The sequence below is a fragment of the Nylanderia fulva genome, unplaced genomic scaffold (genome assembly GCF_048542155.1).
Source record: "Nylanderia fulva isolate GAGA-0341 unplaced genomic scaffold, ASM4854215v1 Scaffold7, whole genome shotgun sequence".
Lineage (NCBI taxonomy): Eukaryota > Metazoa > Arthropoda > Insecta > Hymenoptera > Formicidae > Nylanderia > Nylanderia fulva.
This window is the reverse complement of record NW_028190807.1, coordinates 5,826,478-5,844,292: the sequence shown is the minus strand read 5'-3', so window position 1 is coordinate 5,844,292 and position 17,815 is coordinate 5,826,478. Positions and strand designations below refer to the sequence as shown.

The 17,815-nt window shown below is 31.3% G+C and overlaps 4 protein-coding genes across 4 annotated transcripts; 1 reads left to right on the top strand and 3 right to left on the bottom strand.

Annotated features, from left to right (window-relative positions):
• Positions 1-300: 300 nt before the first annotated feature.
• Positions 301-4,616, bottom strand: Tsf2 (transferrin 2). The gene is made up of 9 exons (XM_029315582.2): positions 4,403-4,616; positions 3,695-4,107; positions 3,464-3,581; positions 3,155-3,334; positions 2,400-3,073; positions 2,142-2,306; positions 1,944-2,032; positions 1,520-1,860; positions 301-1,400 (listed from the first exon to the last, which is right to left on the bottom strand). Exons 1-9 carry the CDS (start codon positions 4,464-4,466, stop codon positions 757-759), a joined length of 2,688 nt encoding a protein of 895 aa, XP_029171415.1. The 5' UTR covers positions 4,467-4,616; the 3' UTR covers positions 301-756.
• Positions 4,617-4,924: 308 nt separating this feature from the next.
• SF2 (splicing factor 2) lies at positions 4,925-11,970 on the top strand. Its single transcript, XM_029315596.2, has 3 exons — positions 4,925-5,444; positions 6,102-6,486; positions 6,652-11,970. Exons 1-3 carry the CDS (start codon positions 5,275-5,277, stop codon positions 6,841-6,843), a joined length of 747 nt encoding a protein of 248 aa, XP_029171429.1. The 5' UTR covers positions 4,925-5,274; the 3' UTR covers positions 6,844-11,970.
• A 768-nt stretch (positions 11,971-12,738) lies between these two features.
• On the bottom strand, positions 12,739-15,199 carry LOC146720420 (dehydrogenase/reductase SDR family member 11-like). The gene is made up of 4 exons (XM_085488535.1): positions 14,042-15,199; positions 13,665-13,929; positions 13,376-13,551; positions 12,739-13,014 (listed from the first exon to the last, which is right to left on the bottom strand). Exons 1-4 carry the CDS (start codon positions 14,171-14,173, stop codon positions 12,841-12,843), a joined length of 747 nt encoding a protein of 248 aa, XP_085344661.1. The 5' UTR covers positions 14,174-15,199; the 3' UTR covers positions 12,739-12,840.
• Positions 15,200-15,688: 489 nt separating this feature from the next.
• On the bottom strand, positions 15,689-17,597 carry LOC114940830 (dehydrogenase/reductase SDR family member 11-like). The gene is made up of 5 exons (XM_085488536.1): positions 17,173-17,597; positions 16,671-16,883; positions 16,229-16,482; positions 15,875-16,021; positions 15,689-15,773 (listed from the first exon to the last, which is right to left on the bottom strand). Exons 1-5 carry the CDS (start codon positions 17,258-17,260, stop codon positions 15,732-15,734), a joined length of 744 nt encoding a protein of 247 aa, XP_085344662.1. The 5' UTR covers positions 17,261-17,597; the 3' UTR covers positions 15,689-15,731.
• Between the last annotated feature and the right edge of the window lie 218 nt (positions 17,598-17,815).

Here is a 17,815-nt window from a genome sequence, read left to right as displayed (position 1 = left end):
TTGCGACTTATTTGTCAATCTTTTTTATCAGAACAATTATTTATCAATTGCTTTATCAGAACAAGTATTTTAACATTAATTATTTCAAAGTAGATTCGTTTAATGAAAATAATGATTGAAGTAGTTAATAGGCTTCTAACGAGGTAATGTAATGACATTTATTTAAAGATGTAAAATTTTCTATATATAAAAAACTTCTAATTGAAGAACTATACGTATTAGCTACCTTAATATAACAATTATTTTATTAACAATTATTTTATAATAATATATAAGATAATAGGATAATAGGAATGCGCATTAAAAACTTGATAAAGATTTATTTCTATAAAAGTTGTTAATGTGTGGACGGTATATAAAATATTCAATTTATAAAAGTATTAAATACAATAATTCTTAAAATTAACATATTGCTAAAATTCTTATATAGATATATGGACGGAAACATTTAGAGACAGATCGTTCCGTTGGACGGACGCAAAGGCAGCCATGAAATTTATTAATATATCTAGATTCTATCTCTCAGCACTTTGTACTGTTAAATATATATAGACATAAAATATAAAATATTTATAAAACAATATTTAGAATAAATTTCAGTTTACAACTTAGCGATGAAATATATATTATCATTATAATAAAATGTAGTCTATCAGATTTCTTATCAGATCTCTAGTTTTTCTTTTATAATAGCTTAATATGAATTATTCAAATATTTATGTAAAAGTAAGTAAAAATTGTGCTATAGCAATATACTTATCTACCAAATGCGAAAGTGAATGTTATCATAATTATCGTAGCTAGCAACGAATACCTTAAGGCTGACGCTCCAGCGTTACAATCTACAATTCTCCTAGCTCTCATAAAATCTGGTCCAAGATACGCGCTATACTCTCGCTTTTCCGGCGGAATGACTATCAACTGCTGAGTGGCGTCCTGAAAAATGAGATCGCTATAAGGGGACACGCTGTAGTACATGCTGAAGCTGAACTCGTCCTGCTCTTTCCGGCCGTAAAACTGTTGCGCGTATATGAACAGATTAATGTACGCGTTGATCTGCGTCTCGTTGTAACCGTAATCGTTACCGCCGCGCGTGACTATAGCGTTGGCGGCGACTTTGCCCAAGTTGCAATTCTCGTAGTCTGCGGTACGACGACGCGTACCATCCGGACAGAGCAATTCGAAATCCTTCGTGAAGGTGTTGCGCGCCCAAAATTCCTTGCGTTTGCCGTCAGTGTTCTCCGCAACCGTCGTGTGCTTGACAAAAGATACGTCTCCGCCGCCTTCTACCAGACATCTGAAGGCGCCCGTGTACCCGAAATAATCCTCAGAAGCGTCTCTTCGGCAATACCTATAGCTCACCCCGTGACACAAATCGCACATATTATCATAAGGCACGCCTGTAATCAGAGGAAAAAAGTTTTGTAAATGTTTTATGAAAGCTTGTTCCATTTTTATTAATTAATTTTAAAACCGCTAAAAATTTAGAATGAATTTAAAATTACTTAATTTTTTATACCTATATTATATTCGGTACTAAGCGCGCCCGGCACGCAGGATTTGCTAAAGTATTCTGCGGCGGCGCGCACAGAATCGCAACCGTAGCCTCTGATCCACTTGTTAGAAATAAGATAGGCCAATGGATAGACCCAGCCCGCAGCAGTGTTAATACCAGTGTGACAAGTGTTTTTGTTTTTCAGATATGTCAGATCTGTGTTGTCGTCCTCCTCCTTAGCAACAGCGACGACATAATAATCCGGTGTGCCGAGATTATATACTTCGGATATGAACGGAATCAGATTAAAACGTAATCCAGCAGTATAAACGTCACTGGCGTCCAACACAGTTACATCGGCAATCCTATAAAAAAAGATAATGCATGTGATTTCATCAAGAAATATATATATATATGCAAGTATATTTGAACATATTTTTATACGTACCCGCTCTGTATCGCCTGCATACAATTTATTTGGCTGTGGCCTCTGTGACAAAGTAATTCTGGTTTCAGCAGTTGAGCTTTCAAAGCAATCTGCAATAAATATGAAGGATATTAAAATTCTCTCAATGTATTTAAATAATTTTTAAAATAGATATAAATATAGTTTTTCAAATATATACATATGTAGTATAAATCGTACCTTCATCTTCACACATTTTTCCATTTCCGGATCGGATGTAACGCATAAAGTCATCCGATTTACGGGGCAATGACGTACTTCTAATATGTGATCCATGGATCTTCCTAAGTATCCTGTGTACGTTTGATCTTTTTCAGGTAGTTGCACGAAATCGCGAGACGAATCCTGGAAGAATAGAGTACATAACACATCCATTATTATATTTACATCAGGCATATATATAACAATGAGAAATAAATTTAAAAAAATAAGTCTTACTGAAAATATTAAATTATGCTGTATGCCATATCTAGGCGCTGACTCGTACAAATCGAACACTTCTATCGGTTGTATATTCGTAGATTCGGTGTGGTCTCTATTGTAATAATCGAACGTGTCGTTGATCGCGGGTTTCTCCCACGAGTTGAATCCGCCGCCGCCGCCGAAACTTCGATCGTATCCATTGCGATCCCAGTTATCTGTGTTATATTCGTTCGGATTGTTAACGCCATCCCTATTAAAGCCATCCTTACTGAAGCCATCTTTACTGAAGCCATCCCTATTGAAGCCATCCCTATTGAAGCCATCTCTATTAAAACCATCTCTATTAAATTCATCTCTATTAAATTCATCTCTATTAAATCCATCTCTATTAAAGTCATCCCTGTTAAAGCCACTCTCGCCGAATCTGTTGTTGTAACCTGAGCGATTTTCATAGTTTCTCTGAGTATTATCAAAACGATTAAAGCTCGTCGTGTCATTTTTCTTGTGGAATATTCGAGCCGCTTTCTCCAGAAATCTTTGATACATTCGACGAATCTCGAAACTGGTCGCTGAAGATGTTACTATTGCACGCGATGGCACATTACCCCAATTACAGACTTTATACTCGTCCACGGATTTGCGAGTACCATCCTTGCAGAGGAGTTCGAATTGCTCCTTCTTCACGGTACCTAACAGCAAAAATTGAATAATAAATACTTTATCATCTTCTTTTTGTTACAGATTTAATTCATTAGTTGCCGACTGCATACTAAAGTCAAATGTCGTTGAAGTCATCTCTTGTACAGTTGTATGCACCAGGAAAGCAATTTCACCAGCTTCGACCAAACATCGAAAAGCCCCTTCGTATCCTGCATAAGGATCTTGATATGTGCACTTGCCACCAGGTATTTTGCCAATACATAAATTACATAATTGATCAGAATTATCACCTGTAATTTAATTCGTGAGAAATTACAATTATAAAAAATGGTAATTATCGTCTGGTGACCTTGCAGTTTTGTATCGTTACAATTATAAAAGTCAAACTATGCCTATATATTCTATTATAATAAACTTACCAAGTGGATTGTATTTGTCAATCAAAGAGTTTACTGCGCAACTAGGACCAAAGTATTTAATTGTTGACTTTACATGATTGTTACAATCAATGACTTCCATTCCTCCATATCTCATAAGCTGAAAGATTTTTTATTATATATAAATATATATATATATATATATATATATATAATTTCTCTCAGATTAAATATATAGTAATTATTTAGGAAAAATCCATAAATTTTACTCACAGTATTAATTGGAATAACCCAACCCGCTAAAGTTCCAACACCAGCAAAACAGGCTTTCCTGTATCTAAGATCATGTAAACTGTTTACATCTTGTAAAGAGCCTTTCTTAATCACTGCAACGGCATATTGATAATTCAGCCCACTTTCATATATCTCTTGCATTATTGGTACAAGACTATGATATCGTCCAGCAATAAAGACCTCTCCAGCGTCTAATGTTGTTATCTGAGCCTTTTCATGATCCAGCATAGTCATACATTCTTCCTTGTTGAAAGCTTGCTTGCAATGTACTGAAAAGTAGTTAAACCCAAAAGATCCTATCTCACGGTCAATCGCCCTGGAAAAGGCTTTGCATTTATTCTGTTCGCCATCGGAAACTGTACACCATGTGACTGTGTTGTTGAGACGTTGACCTATCAAGAATTATAATTAACAAATCATTAACTGTATCTTATAATATCTTCTACAGTGCAAATAAAAAAATTAAAGTAACAGTGCAATAAAAAAAAAAAAATAATAATTGGATAAAGAAATTAAATTTATAATTTAAAAAATTGTAATGTCACTTTGGTATGATTATTTCGAGAATTAAAGTTTCCTCTGCAGCGAAGAAGAACTATTTCCAATTTAACGCAATTTATGTTTTGACATGCAAACGAAATTTTATAAGATAATTATTAATTCCGCGCGAATAAAAACATGCAGTACCCTGAATATGAAGTAACGCAAAACTGCACAGGGATAGCAGTATCGCGTAATGCTCGAGCCACATTTTAAATACAATCTTTTTAAAATCAATCAAGCACAGACAACACCCTTCTTGACATGACTACTCCGAATTGTAACCGAACTACACCCAACGAAGAGTAGTGCGTACAAACGCGTGACGTAATCCATTCATTGAATAAAGATAGAATGAGCGGTATGACGCGCTACGAGATACGCTAGAGTTTGTTCATTTTAACTGCACCTTCGTGCATCAAATTGTCACAGCCTTTATTACAAACACACCGCATCCCACCATAATAATAATTTATATGTGGATATTTATATGTGTGTTTTTATTTACTTATAAATATTTATGAATTGATTAAATAATTAATTATAATTTATTTAATTATTTAATAATAAATAATAATATTTCTAGGAACTCTAGTCCGCTATCCAATGGGAGAGCTCGTTTTCTAGTAAATTTTCCAACAATGTTTTCGATTGGACGTCGTGACGTAATATGTACGTCAAATATCGGAGAGTGAACTTATCTGCATTTAGAGTTCACGCATTTTCCATTGAATATCGATTTAGAAATGTCTTCGTTTTCCGATGTGATATTTTTGAATCGGACGTAAATGTGAATTTCCCTGGTTTTCAAAGTCGGAAGATCCTCTCGGCCTCGATTACGAGTCACTCTCCCTCCTACCCGGTCTCTCCAATATCTCCATTTTGTTTGTGTTTCTCCGGCAGAACGCGCAGAAGAACGGAACGTAACTTTTATTCCGCTCTGAAATCACGTTGCCTCGCAAGAATTTCTTTTCGGTGTATATCAGGTAGTTCCTCAGTACGGCGAGAAAATCGATATTATGTCTCACGGAGGTAGAAACGAGTGTAGAATATACGTGGGAAATTTGCCACCCGACATCCGTACGAAGGACATCCAAGATCTTTTCTACAAGTTCGGTAAAGTTACTTTCGTTGACTTGAAAAATCGCCGCGGGCCGCCCTTCGCTTTCGTTGAATTTGACGATCCAAGGTGAGCTTCTAGTTTCTAGACTGGAAAATTATTTACACGTTGAAAATTCGACGTATCATTCACACACACAACATACAGTATATACACACAGACACGCATATATATGTACATGATTACATGCATGAATATACATATACATTTTATTGTAATATTGCCACTCTGATCTTTATTATATATGTATGACACTGTGAATTTAAAATGTGTTTTATTGTAGAGAAGAAAAGATAAAAATTTATTTTTTGTTTACGAGCTATAAAAGATAATCAAAACGGATATTATTAAATTATAGGAAAATAATAAAAAAAAAAAAAACGATTATTATTTTTTTGTGATAAAAATATTTAAACATTCATCTTTTATTATTTACTAGAGAAGAATATTTTTCTTAAAAAAATGTGTAAATCTAAATATTTACTGGTCTTTACTTCCTGTGTATAGAATTTTAACTGATATTTGTACAATTTCTTTTGCTTTTATATAATATTTATTATATAATAATATATATATTTAATGTTATAAATATCATTTTTATAAATTCTATATTGTGCATAGATTTATAATTAAGCATTCTATTTTCAAGACATATTACATAATAGCATTATTACAGAAAAGAAAGTTGTATATAAGCATATTTCTAATCTAAACATTCACTTTCAGAGATGCGGAAGATGCGGTACACGCGAGAGATGGTTATGACTACGACGGTTATAGATTAAGAGTTGAGTTTCCACGAGGTGGAGGCCCCAGTAATAATTTTCGGGGTGGACGCGGAGCTGGGGACAGCGGGAGAGGTGGCCGCGGTGAAATGAGCAACTCTCGCGGTCGTGGTCCTCCAGCACGACGATCACAATATAGAGTATTGGTAAGCGGTTTGCCACCGACTGGAAGCTGGCAAGACCTTAAAGATCACATGCGCGAAGCTGGTGACGTATGCTTCGCAGACGTTTATAAAGATGGTACTGGTGTCGTTGAGTTTCTGCGGCATGATGACATGAAGTATGCTGTGAAGAAGTTAGATGATTCACGATTTAGATCGCATGAGGTACGATCTGCTCTTGTTATCCTTAAATTTATGTCTACTGCTACTCTCACATTGAACTGTTTTTAATATATATAATTTAATATATATACATGTATATTGCTTGTATTGTCTATTGTTGTACGTTGCTTTTAATATTCTTTGATTGTTTAATTTAACGTGATTCAGGGTGAAGTAGCTTACATTCGTGTCAAGGAAGATCATAATGGTGGCGATAGAGGACGCAGCGAAGACAGAGAAAGAGGCCGTAGCCGTTCTCGTAGCTACAGCCCGCGACGTCGTGGCTCTCCTACTTACTCGCCGTTGCGGCGTAATTATTCGCGATCAAGATCTCGCTCCAGATCTCGCTCATACGACTAGTGTGTACGTATGTGTTTCACATGATAACATAAGTACAGGTTTATATTGCCATTTGCCCCTTTACCACGTTTCATTATTGCTGATTTCAATTCTACTTGATGAGAAATTTTTTTTACAATCCAAGATCATAGACTTTGTAAAAAAATTCAAATTGTTTCTTTACATTGTTTAAATTAATTTTCATTGTATTTGATATATAGTTAGAGAGAAGCACTTGTGGCATATATATATATATATGTATATATATGTATATATGTATGTATGCTATAGTTATTCTTCACGTTTTTGTTTTTAAAGTAACTATATCTATCATTTGGCTTATAACCAAGTTAATGGTTTCACTTTTTAGTCATTAATAAAAATTTTGTAACATTGAATTTTTAAAGCTGATTGCCTAATACAATAATTCTATTGAATTTTATTATTCTTCGAAAAAATATCATACTTGTGAACGCTTGTGACTGTTTATTTTATCCAAACTGTTAGAATTATTCTTCTACATTTAAAAATACATTCCTCCACATATTTGCCAATTTGTTTTGTCATCACTACCACTTGTAAAATGTGTAACAATTTTGAAGTATTATTAATGAGATTTTTGGCAAAATACTAGATTTCAAGCTTTAATGTATCTATCAATCCATTTTGGCTTGGCTGTAATATAAGCACTAATATCATTGACATCTATTGTGAATATTTTTCATTGACAATAATATATTCTGATTCACTTTCTACTAAGAGATATGATACAAAATGGTGATCCTGAATGATCGCATTGAAATCAGCGTTTCCTGTAAATATCTTGGTTTATTTGAGTCTATATTTAGATACAAAACTCGAAATTTTACATAGTGAAACATTATATTTTAAAACTTGCCTAACAAAGATTTTTTTATTATAAGCTACATATTACATATTACTGCTACACATTATATAATACTTTTTCTTTACTTTCTCTTTCTCTATAACACATTTTTATAATCAAAATTATCTTCATGAATTTGTTAATATTTTACCTGGCATAGATCGTACATCAAATTTTATCATACAATAAACGTGTATAAGAATAAAATATGTTACAGGCAAATTCTTATATATATTATAAGCAAACTCTTATCTACGAATATATTTATATAACATATAAAACAGGGCTTAAATTTTAAGATACTTTATCTTACAATTAGCTAAAAAAATGCCTTTCTCTTGTCATAAGTTTTAAAATTACTAATATAATGATAATTATACTAAAGAGAGTACTGTTTGTTTTTATACTGTATATTGCTAAACTAACAGATATATCTAATATTGCTCGTATTGTCATAATACTACATAGTTAAGTAACTTTTGCTTAATATGCAGTAAAGTTATTCATTCTATCTCTTAGTTACAAATTGTTTGTGGGGGATATTAGAGTCAACTTTTCTATATTATATCTTAACTTTTAACTGTTAAGTCTATTGGTAAATCTGTACTTTCAAGAGGATATGCAACATTTGATACATAATACATCCTATTTACACGCGCCGTTAACAATAATAAAAGTATATAAATTTAAAAACATGCTATATATATATATATATATATATATATATATATATATATATATATATATATTTACTATATAACATTTTTTTTTTTTTTTACTTAGATTATAACAGATAATTCCTCTATGTACAGATAAATACCTCAGGATTGTTTACACCGTTTAATTTATTGTTTGAATCAAAATAATTCCGGATCGTGAATACGTAGTGATGACAATATATCGCGCATACTCTATAATAAAATATATGAGCATGTGACAGAGTTTATTATATAATATACACAATTATATTGGCGTAAAATTCTTGCTACGATCACATTTTCATACACACTTTCTAATTTGCTTTACGAATAACATGTATTTAATAATAGATTTGAGTGATCTTTAATTAATGATGATTTATAAATCTTGAGTAATCTTTAATTAATAATGATTTATAGATTATTTTCTGATTTTGCGTTGAATATTACTTTATATTACTTCTTAGAACAAAAGAATAACTCGTTCAAAATTCTTTAATACTTGTCAGTATGAAAACATACGATATAATATTATGAGTATAAATCTGGATATATTAACAATATATTCAAATTAAAATAAATTTCAAATGTGATACATAAGATAAACTCAATCAGATATATATTATATACACAAAATAGCGTTAATGGGTTACTACTTGAGAACGCAGTAATCAAGACCAAAATAACTTTTTTTCTTCAAATATGATTAATTAATAATACCATCTTCGACATCAATCTTTTTGATAACCAATTAATAAATCATATTTTAAAAAATGTATTATTTTATGTCTTGATTATCGCGCTTCAATTAACTCGTTTCTCTTATTTTGTGCATATTTTTTGCCAGAGTCTTCAACTTTATTTCAGATATATGAGTTACGATGGAATAATTATTAATTACTGATATATTGTCTTTTGTATTTCTCTGCGTGTTTTCCTTTCTCGTATATTTCGGCATTATGTGTATAATTATTAAAACTGTATTTTTAAAACTTATTATATTCTATAACTGCACATTTGAAAGGAAAACATTTGATATCGTGTATTTTATCCTATTTTTGCAAATTAATCCTGTGATTTTGCTTTATTTTGTATATTATTTTATAAATTTTATATTACAACTGGATTGGAATGTTTATTTCTTGATAATGGAATGTTTAAAATCTCTTGTTATATATAAAAAACAAATCTATGTATTTATTATATATGGATCTCTTTACTCACAAGGATTACATTTGCATTGATAAATTGTATATCTAACATTAATTTACATCATATAAGAAACTAATGTATTTTTTCTTCTTTTGTATATTGGATTGGATTGTAACACAATGAATGAAAAACTGAAATCAACACGATCTTTCTTCTTGGATGGATATAATACACATTCGCTTGACGTTGGGATGAGATGGATTGCGTTTTGGAGAACATAAATTAAAAAAGGATTAAAAGACATAAATGAAAATGAGAATAGCGAAACGGGATACTTTCAAGAGGAAATTCAGGATCAGGAGAGAATTTTGGAGAGAGAGAGAGAGATATGAAAAGTGATTCGTTCAAGGATTCTCGATTGCTGGATCAGGAAATGTTGGCAAGTCCATTACGAGGAGGCGAAAAATCATTAATATTTTTTTAAACTAGTAGAATTCCAGTTTGAAGCTCGACATTTTTGTGTGTCGCTGTTTTAAACGAAAAACATAACAAAAGAGTGGGACTTCCTCATTATATGTGCTTATCAGGATAAAGTGCTTCGAGCGAGTAATTATTTCTACGTAATGTTAATTGATAAATAAACATGCCGCGGTTATTAATTCATTTATAATCTGAACAGTCAAACTAGTAATGGATTGTCAACTGCATGGTCAACTGGATTCTGTTGGAAGGATTTTGTTTATAGTTTCAAAGTTTCTTGAATTAAGAAGATTAATTTTTCGGATTGCTCATCTTGAGGATGGATTTTCAATATTTATCTTATTGATAATGCAACAGATGACTTTAACACTAGATTCGATTTTGTTAAGTTTTTTTGTTCAGTTATTATATACGCATATAAAATAATTCGCATTTAGTGTTAATTTCAAAGGTGGAAGTGATTCTTTGAAAAAACTGTTGCATCTCTAATATCGTATATTTTATAACATCGGATGATTTAAAGTCCAATTATCAGAAAAAAAACGTATCTCGCAATAACTACGGCCATTTTTCCGATCGTGTCCGCCGAGTGTACATCTTTTCGTTGCGTACATTGTAATCCACACAGTGCGAGTCTTCAGGATTTAACTGGCAGGATAAACAAGAGGATGGTACGCGTTTGAGTATAAAGCAAACTCTCTCTGTCATCTTGACGAGAAACTGGCTCCATAGTTTTAGAGGAACGATACAAATGGTACGACGGACAGGATTCCGGATTATGTCCGGATTAGGACGCTGACAGGATTCGGATACGGGATAAATTATAGTATGCATGGACGGATATTTTTGGATAAGGATAAAAGAGTTGCCTACATCGTATTCATCGGATCGTATCGAACGGATCACTCGGATTCATTAAGATGAACGATATGCGCAATATGGATAAGGATATGGATTTGGATATATCGTTCGCGCTTCATAGGGTTCACCGATTTCTCTCCTAGGTCGGATACGGAATTTGGATTCGTATTTAGCGGGGAAAAACAAGATGGATCGGATGTGTCATTTTTCTCACGGAGAGATGAAAATATGGATATGATGATAAGGTATTTGTAAACAGTTTATATCTGAGATATACTATCGATATTTATTTCTCTGCATGCTCTTTTTGAAAATATTCTTATTATTCGTATTTTCATTTTTGTCATCACAAGGCAAACGCAATTTAGTAACACGCCTGTGCCTCGAAAAAGTCTTAATATTATATATTTGCATTAATAATCTTTTCTGTGTTCAGCTTTGTGCACATTGTTATGAAATTCATCTTTAATGCAAGAGAGATTTCGTAACAATAGCAATAACTAGTTGATAACAGTTTTGCATTTTTGTTCAATTAACATTATTCTTTTCTTATTTTCCTTGAGTTATATCGTTCTTCTATATATTTGTTATACGAATGAAATATAATTAATATATAAGGAAACATAAATACAGCGTCGAATCTATAACGTTCTCGCATAGTGTGTATTTATCCACAAATACCCGATTGTCGAAATTGATAACAATTTCTATTGTTATTATTATTCCTATACACACATCCAATTTTAGGTATGTTTATATATTATATATACATATATGAATATATATATATATATATATATATATATATATATATATGTACAAAATTATCATTTGCTGATTTTATTTATTTATTCTGTACAATATCATGTACCTAAGTGTGCTACGTTATACAGGATTATATTTCCTCACATTTAGGCACTAAATAACACCGATTGCTTCACACCTTCATTAAATAGAACTGTCCTAACATATTACTTTTTTTTACAATCTTTTTCTTAATATAATATAGGTTTTGTGAATTATTAGATTGGTAAATGGAATAATTAAAAATAAATACTACGTCAATGTAAACATATGGCGTTGTTTTATACAATCTACCTTCAATCATTTGTGAGCAAGCAACTTTTGCGATCTATATGTTCGGGTGTATATAAAAAACTTATTTAGTCAAATGCAACATCACGCATTTAAAACATATTCTCTCTATTGTTTTTGTAGACTTTTTAAATTTACAAAAGAAATATTATAAATGTTTTCAGATAAACGTTATGGTGAAATGGAGATCTTAAATAGAAATGTTAATTATGTCTTATTCTTATAGCCTACAAGCAATAGAGAAGCGAACTACTTAAAGGTCAAGCACGAGAAATGTAAATTTTTCTTGTTAAATATTATTTATTATGTACGTTTCAATTATTATCTGATTTTAGATCATTATCAGTAATTGTTAGATACAGGAAAAATTTTATGTGTATATTATGAACTCAAAAGTTCATATGCAGATTATATTTTTGTCTCTTAATACATGTTATCTTCGACAGACACTCCTCAATTGCTGGTTAAATATTCAATATTAGAATTTTCTATTTTGATTTTAATTATTTATGTTATCTATCTTTTATTTGACTTGTTACTAATTAATAAGTTTCTTAAAGATGCAAAGTTACAAAAAAAAACATAATTTATTACGAAAATTTGTAAATAATGACATTAATCGTTCTCATAATAAAAGATTTGAGAGAGATTTTCTTATTTGAGAGAGATTAACGCTTTCTATAAATAAAGCGTTAATCTATTATTAAGAGGATCTATTATTAAGGAATTTATGTACAATATACATTATTTTTGAAAAATGCAAAGTGTTTTATTTGATTTGCCACTCAATATGTATACTAAATGTTACAATATTCATCGTAGGCAACGATTTCGTCCGGTATTTGCTTAAATAATCTCACGAATGGGCGTAATGATGAGATCCTTAATAAGCACGTTATCTGGAGTTTGCAGCGAGAAGAGAATAGCATCTGCCACATTCTTTGGTTTCAGGGCCAATCGAGGATTTTCTTTTAGCCACTGCTGGGTCAACTCAGTCTCCACCAAACCCGGGCAAATATTCTGTCATACGAGAAAATAAAAAAAAAACAATTAATACCCTATTTTTCGAAGAAAGCACGTTAAAATAATTTCATTGTTTTATGTGGATTTTTCCTCCAAAGTGTTTTTTTTCGCAAAAATTTCAAAAGTTATAATTATCAAGTAAAATGTGATTTTTGCAATATTTCATTTAAAAAATTTTAATATTGTCACAAAGAAACTAGAATAGGAAGTCTACAAACTATGTTTTAGTTGTGGAATGTAAAAAAGTCGCAATTTAAAGAAAATTATAACTTTATGGTATAATAATAAAATTAGGAAATTAGGAATAATTATTTTATAATTATATGTTATTATGCAATTTCTTTTCAAAATTACTTACGATTATTTTAATGTTAGACTCGTTTTGCGCCAGTTCATAACGAAGAGACTCTGTTAATGCGGTCAACGCTGATTTACTGGCAGCATATGCCGGGGAAATAGGACGATCGGAAGCAAGAGGCAAACTCTTAATTCCGCATATGTCATTAATATTAACAATGGCACCGTTATCGAGTCCTGCAATTATTTCATTTGTATGTCAGCGATATAAAAATAATTTTTTATAAGTTATTTAATATAATATATGTATCTGCGTGCTTCTCTCCAAAAACACGCACATTAAAACTTACCCTTATTCTTCAATAACTGCAAAATTCCTTTAGTGATACATGTTAAACCGAGCAAGTTAATGTCGAGAGTCTTCTTAAACTCCTCTATTCCGCCGCTGATGGTGGACCAATCGAGATTGATAGCCGCATTATTTATCAGAATGTCTGCAGCTCCCAAATTTTTTTCTATCCACTCCAACACGACCTCGATATCATTCTGAAGGCTCAAGTCGCATTGAAGGGGATAGAATTTACCGGGTTTGCCCTTTAATTCTTCCGCGAGCAACTACCAAATTTTACAAGTTTTATACATTCTTGTTTTTCTAAATAATACTTTTATTCAGTCTTCAGCTTTACATATTTTTTAATTGTTAATAGCTTATTTAAACAATGTATACCTTCAGCTGATTCATGTCGCGGCCGAGACCGATGACTTTGAGACCCTTCGACATCAACTCTTCTATGATTGCCTTGCCGATTCCGTCGCAGGCGCTGGTGATGAGAGCGGTCTTGTTCAACAGAGGATTCATTTTTTGGCTGACAACAATTGAAGAATCGCAAGAGAGAAAATACTGCTTGCACCGCTTCTGGGAAGCTTCTGCATGCCAAACCTCGTCCACGACACCTTTTTATACCGCGCTGAAATTGTGGCTCTCGCCGATTAAGGGGTCGGTCGCGCGTAATCTATCAGACGTCTAGATAGTTCGTTGTGTTTTGTTGAATACTTTCTGGATGAGATGATGCATACCCGCGCGATTATTGCATATTATTTGCACCGATATTACCGCTTGTTTTTTTGGCGTACAAATCTCCGGATGATATTTAACACTACCGCCACGCTCGCTCGCAGATAATGAGTAATCGTGTTTCATGTTGTTAACGCGAAACGAATTAATAAAAAAGATAATTAATTAAAGGACGCGATATATTGTTTGTCGACGTATAATTTATATATGCACAATGAAGCTAAATTATCATCTATATATATATAGCGTTTTCTTTTTCTTTGACTTTTGCATTCTTTAATTGACGCAAGATTATTTATAATGAAAAAATTATAATTGTCAGTTAGTTGTAGAAAAAACTATAATATGATACACATCAAGAATTAATTGTATTAATATTGAAATTAATGAGATATCTCGATATGTTTAGCATCTTTGATACTCGACATATAATAATAATTAAATATACTTTCTCGCAGTATATTAGAATTATGAAAATAAAAATTAAATAATAACGCTAACGCTTATAAGAGAATCAATTATTCAAAGTTAAATTTTAAATTGCTATAGCTATTTTCCGGTGCAGTTGATGTGGCTATTAAAATGTTCTGTTGTCTCTCTCTGTAATTATATATATCATACCTCTTATTGAGCTTCCTAAAATAATTTATTAGTGCAGATTACACGTAATCAAAATAATATTTAAAATATAAGATGTACAGCATTGTTGCTATAAGAATATTTAAATTAGAAAATACTATTTGTTATTTTATAATTCGAATTAAATTTTCTAAATTATTTATAGATTATAAAATAGAAAAATTACTTATTTTATTTAAAAAATATGAAATGAAAAAAATAAAAAATTTTTCAAAGAAAATGTTATGTTTAATAATATATTGTTGTAATACTCTAAAAAAATAGAAGAGAGAGAGAGATAGAGACGCAAAAATCTATACAGTTTTCTTCGACTAATTATCTACGTAATGTAACATTATTAAACATTAAAATTTAATCTATATTTATAGAATAAATTATATATCACAAATTCGAGAGAAATTGAAAAAATACAAATTAAAGAAGTTTTGAATTTGATTCTATTTAAATTTTCTGCAATCATAACTAAACCTTTATTGCGAAAATCTAATTTGAATACAATATTGTATAATAACACTTTTGAATAAATATAATTAAGCTGAATATATATATGTAAATAAATCTTTATAATTATTTAAATGCTTAAATGTAGAGCACTAAAATTTTTGTTATTTTCTGGGAGCCAATTACTGCAGTGACTTTTCTTTTTTTTAATTAACTAATATTAAATATAATTCATTATGCATGTAATTAACTTGAAAAATGATTACCACGATTCGCCCAGAGGTCTCAGCACGATATCTTGTATCTATTGGAGAAAGATCATTTTTTAATTTACAAATTTTTATATTTTCTTTCATAAATATGAAAGGAATGTTTCAGAAACATATACATGTACAGATGACATACCAGAACGTGAGGAGGATTGGATAGCACATAAATCGCAGCTGCCGCAACATCATTCGGATCCAAAGTCAGCATCATCGCCATTGCTTCTGGAGAGAACATGCTGTAAGAGGCCATGAAATCGGTCGCGACTAAACCGGGACTGATGTTCTGTAATAAATAAAAAATGTAAGTAAAAACAAAGAAAGAAAAATCTGTCAATTATCTTTAAACTCATATTTTAAAATATATATTATTTATACGTATAAGGATTAAATCATCATGTATAATTAATAATAAAATATAATTGTACATTAAATATATCACTTACAGTATTAATAATACAGTTATATATTAATATTATATCGAGTATCTCACCGTGATCCGTATATGCGTGCCTGCAAGCTCGTGTCGCAAAGTCTGGGCAAGGCCGGTGACAGCGCGTTTCGACCCAGGATATACACTGAATCCTGGTACGAAAGGTATCCTCTCGGCAGCCAAACTATTCACGTGGATCACCACGGCATCCTCAGCAGCAGTTTCACGCATCGTACGAACGGCTTCGCGCGTGCAGAGGCAAAGTCCCAAAACATTCACGTCGAATACAGACTGCCACTCGTCCAAAGTGCCGTCTGTAAAAAATGCATTAATTTTTTAGCACATTGAAAAAAATTATTCTTGCAATCGCGTATTCAACATTTAAAAACAATTTTTTAATGCGTTTTAATAAAAAAAAATTATTATTCTTGTCTATTGAAAAATAAACGTAAAAGTTCATATTTTTATCGGACGTAAAATTTTGTTAAGACTTGTCAGGTACCTATAAGCGAGGATTCCTTAATGATACCGGCGCTATTCACGAGAACGCTTAATGGTCCAAGATCAGCATTAACCTTTGCAAAAGCCGCGATTACACTCTCTTCCTTAGTGACGTCGCATTCCACGGGATAGAGTTTTCCCGGGGAATCTTCTAAGTTGTCAGCAATTTCCTTAATTCTCTCCACTCTCCTTGCGAGACCCGCCACTATCATACCTAATACAATAAAGCAATAATACGTAAGAATGCTTAAAAAAACTAGAAAATTAATTTTTTTATATTACATAATTTTTTGCTAATATTTTAATGCATTATTTTACAAATAGGACGAATAATATCAGATCTCATTTTCTTACGAATATAATGCAATTATTTTTCAATTAGCAAATGATATTATGACAAATTATTTCGCGCCGCGCAAATTGAAATAAATTGCGAAAAAATCTGTCTCTCAATCAAAGTAAATTTTAATGCATTTATTTCTAAAATTCCAGTTCTGACTTACCTTGTTTAACGAAACTTCGAGCGATTGCTGCACCGATTCCAGCACTGGCTCCAGTAACCACAGCCACTTTTCCAATCCATCGTTCCATCCTTGTGCAATGAGATTCCAAACGCGACTACAGACCACAATCCTGAAGTAATAAAATCACGCTAATGTGTTCCAGACAGTGAAAGAAAAAAAACAGACGTCCGATCAGGTATGTAATCCAATAGTCCTTATATACAACTGACATTATGTGGTCTTAAATCAAATACGATTACAACTGTTCGATTACATCATGTTAGATTGAATCTCAATCTTTCCGATGAAATAAAAGATCGAATATATTATTACTAGAAACTTAAAACTTAATACGAGAATTTGATCTGAATAAACTTGATTAATCATCTTCTTATATTGTCACGGAAGATAAGTAATTATCTGTATGCTAGTTACAGATAGAAATTTTAATCAACTTAATGACATTTCTTAATTTATTTATTTATATCGATTATTTCATTAATTGATATATTTATTTTTATTTGTTAATTTATTGGTCAATTTTTAAAAATTCATATATTTATTGATGTTAGAAAATTTAAAGATTAATTTCTCAACTAATTAAGTTGCATATATAAATTAGTTTTTAATATTTTCTCTCGAG

Excerpts from the sequence above, each read along its gene's own strand:
- Tsf2 (XM_029315582.2), bottom strand. The coding sequence starts at position 4,466 with ATGTGGCTCGAGCATTACGCGATACTGCTATCCCTGTGCAGTTTTGCG. Across the intron at positions 3,335-3,463 it reads TGACAAATACAATCCACTTG|GTGATAATTCTGATCAATTA; the intron begins GTAAGTTTATTA and ends ATTAAATTACAG. Across the intron at positions 2,033-2,141 it reads AAAAATGTGTGAAGATGAAG|ATTGCTTTGAAAGCTCAACT; the intron begins GTACGATTTATA and ends TATTTATTGCAG.
- SF2 (XM_029315596.2), top strand. The coding sequence starts at position 5,275 with ATGTCTCACGGAGGTAGAAACGAGTGTAGAATATACGTGGGAAATTTG. Across the intron at positions 5,445-6,101 it reads GTTGAATTTGACGATCCAAG|AGATGCGGAAGATGCGGTAC; the intron begins GTGAGCTTCTAG and ends ATTCACTTTCAG. Across the intron at positions 6,487-6,651 it reads CACGATTTAGATCGCATGAG|GGTGAAGTAGCTTACATTCG; the intron begins GTACGATCTGCT and ends AACGTGATTCAG.
- LOC146720420 (XM_085488535.1), bottom strand. The coding sequence starts at position 14,173 with ATGAATCCTCTGTTGAACAAGACCGCTCTCATCACCAGCGCCTGCGAC. Across the intron at positions 13,930-14,041 it reads GCGACATGAATCAGCTGAAG|TTGCTCGCGGAAGAATTAAA; the intron begins GTATACATTGTT and ends AAAATTTGGTAG. Across the intron at positions 13,015-13,375 it reads AGTCTAACATTAAAATAATC|AATATTTGCCCGGGTTTGGT; the intron begins GTAAGTAATTTT and ends CTCGTATGACAG.
- LOC114940830 (XM_085488536.1), bottom strand. The coding sequence starts at position 17,260 with ATGGAACGATGGATTGGAAAAGTGGCTGTGGTTACTGGAGCCAGTGCT. Across the intron at positions 16,884-17,172 it reads TCGAAGTTTCGTTAAACAAG|GTATGATAGTGGCGGGTCTC; the intron begins GTAAGTCAGAAC and ends TTATTGTATTAG. Across the intron at positions 16,022-16,228 it reads GCACGCATATACGGATCACG|AACATCAGTCCCGGTTTAGT; the intron begins GTGAGATACTCG and ends TATTTATTACAG.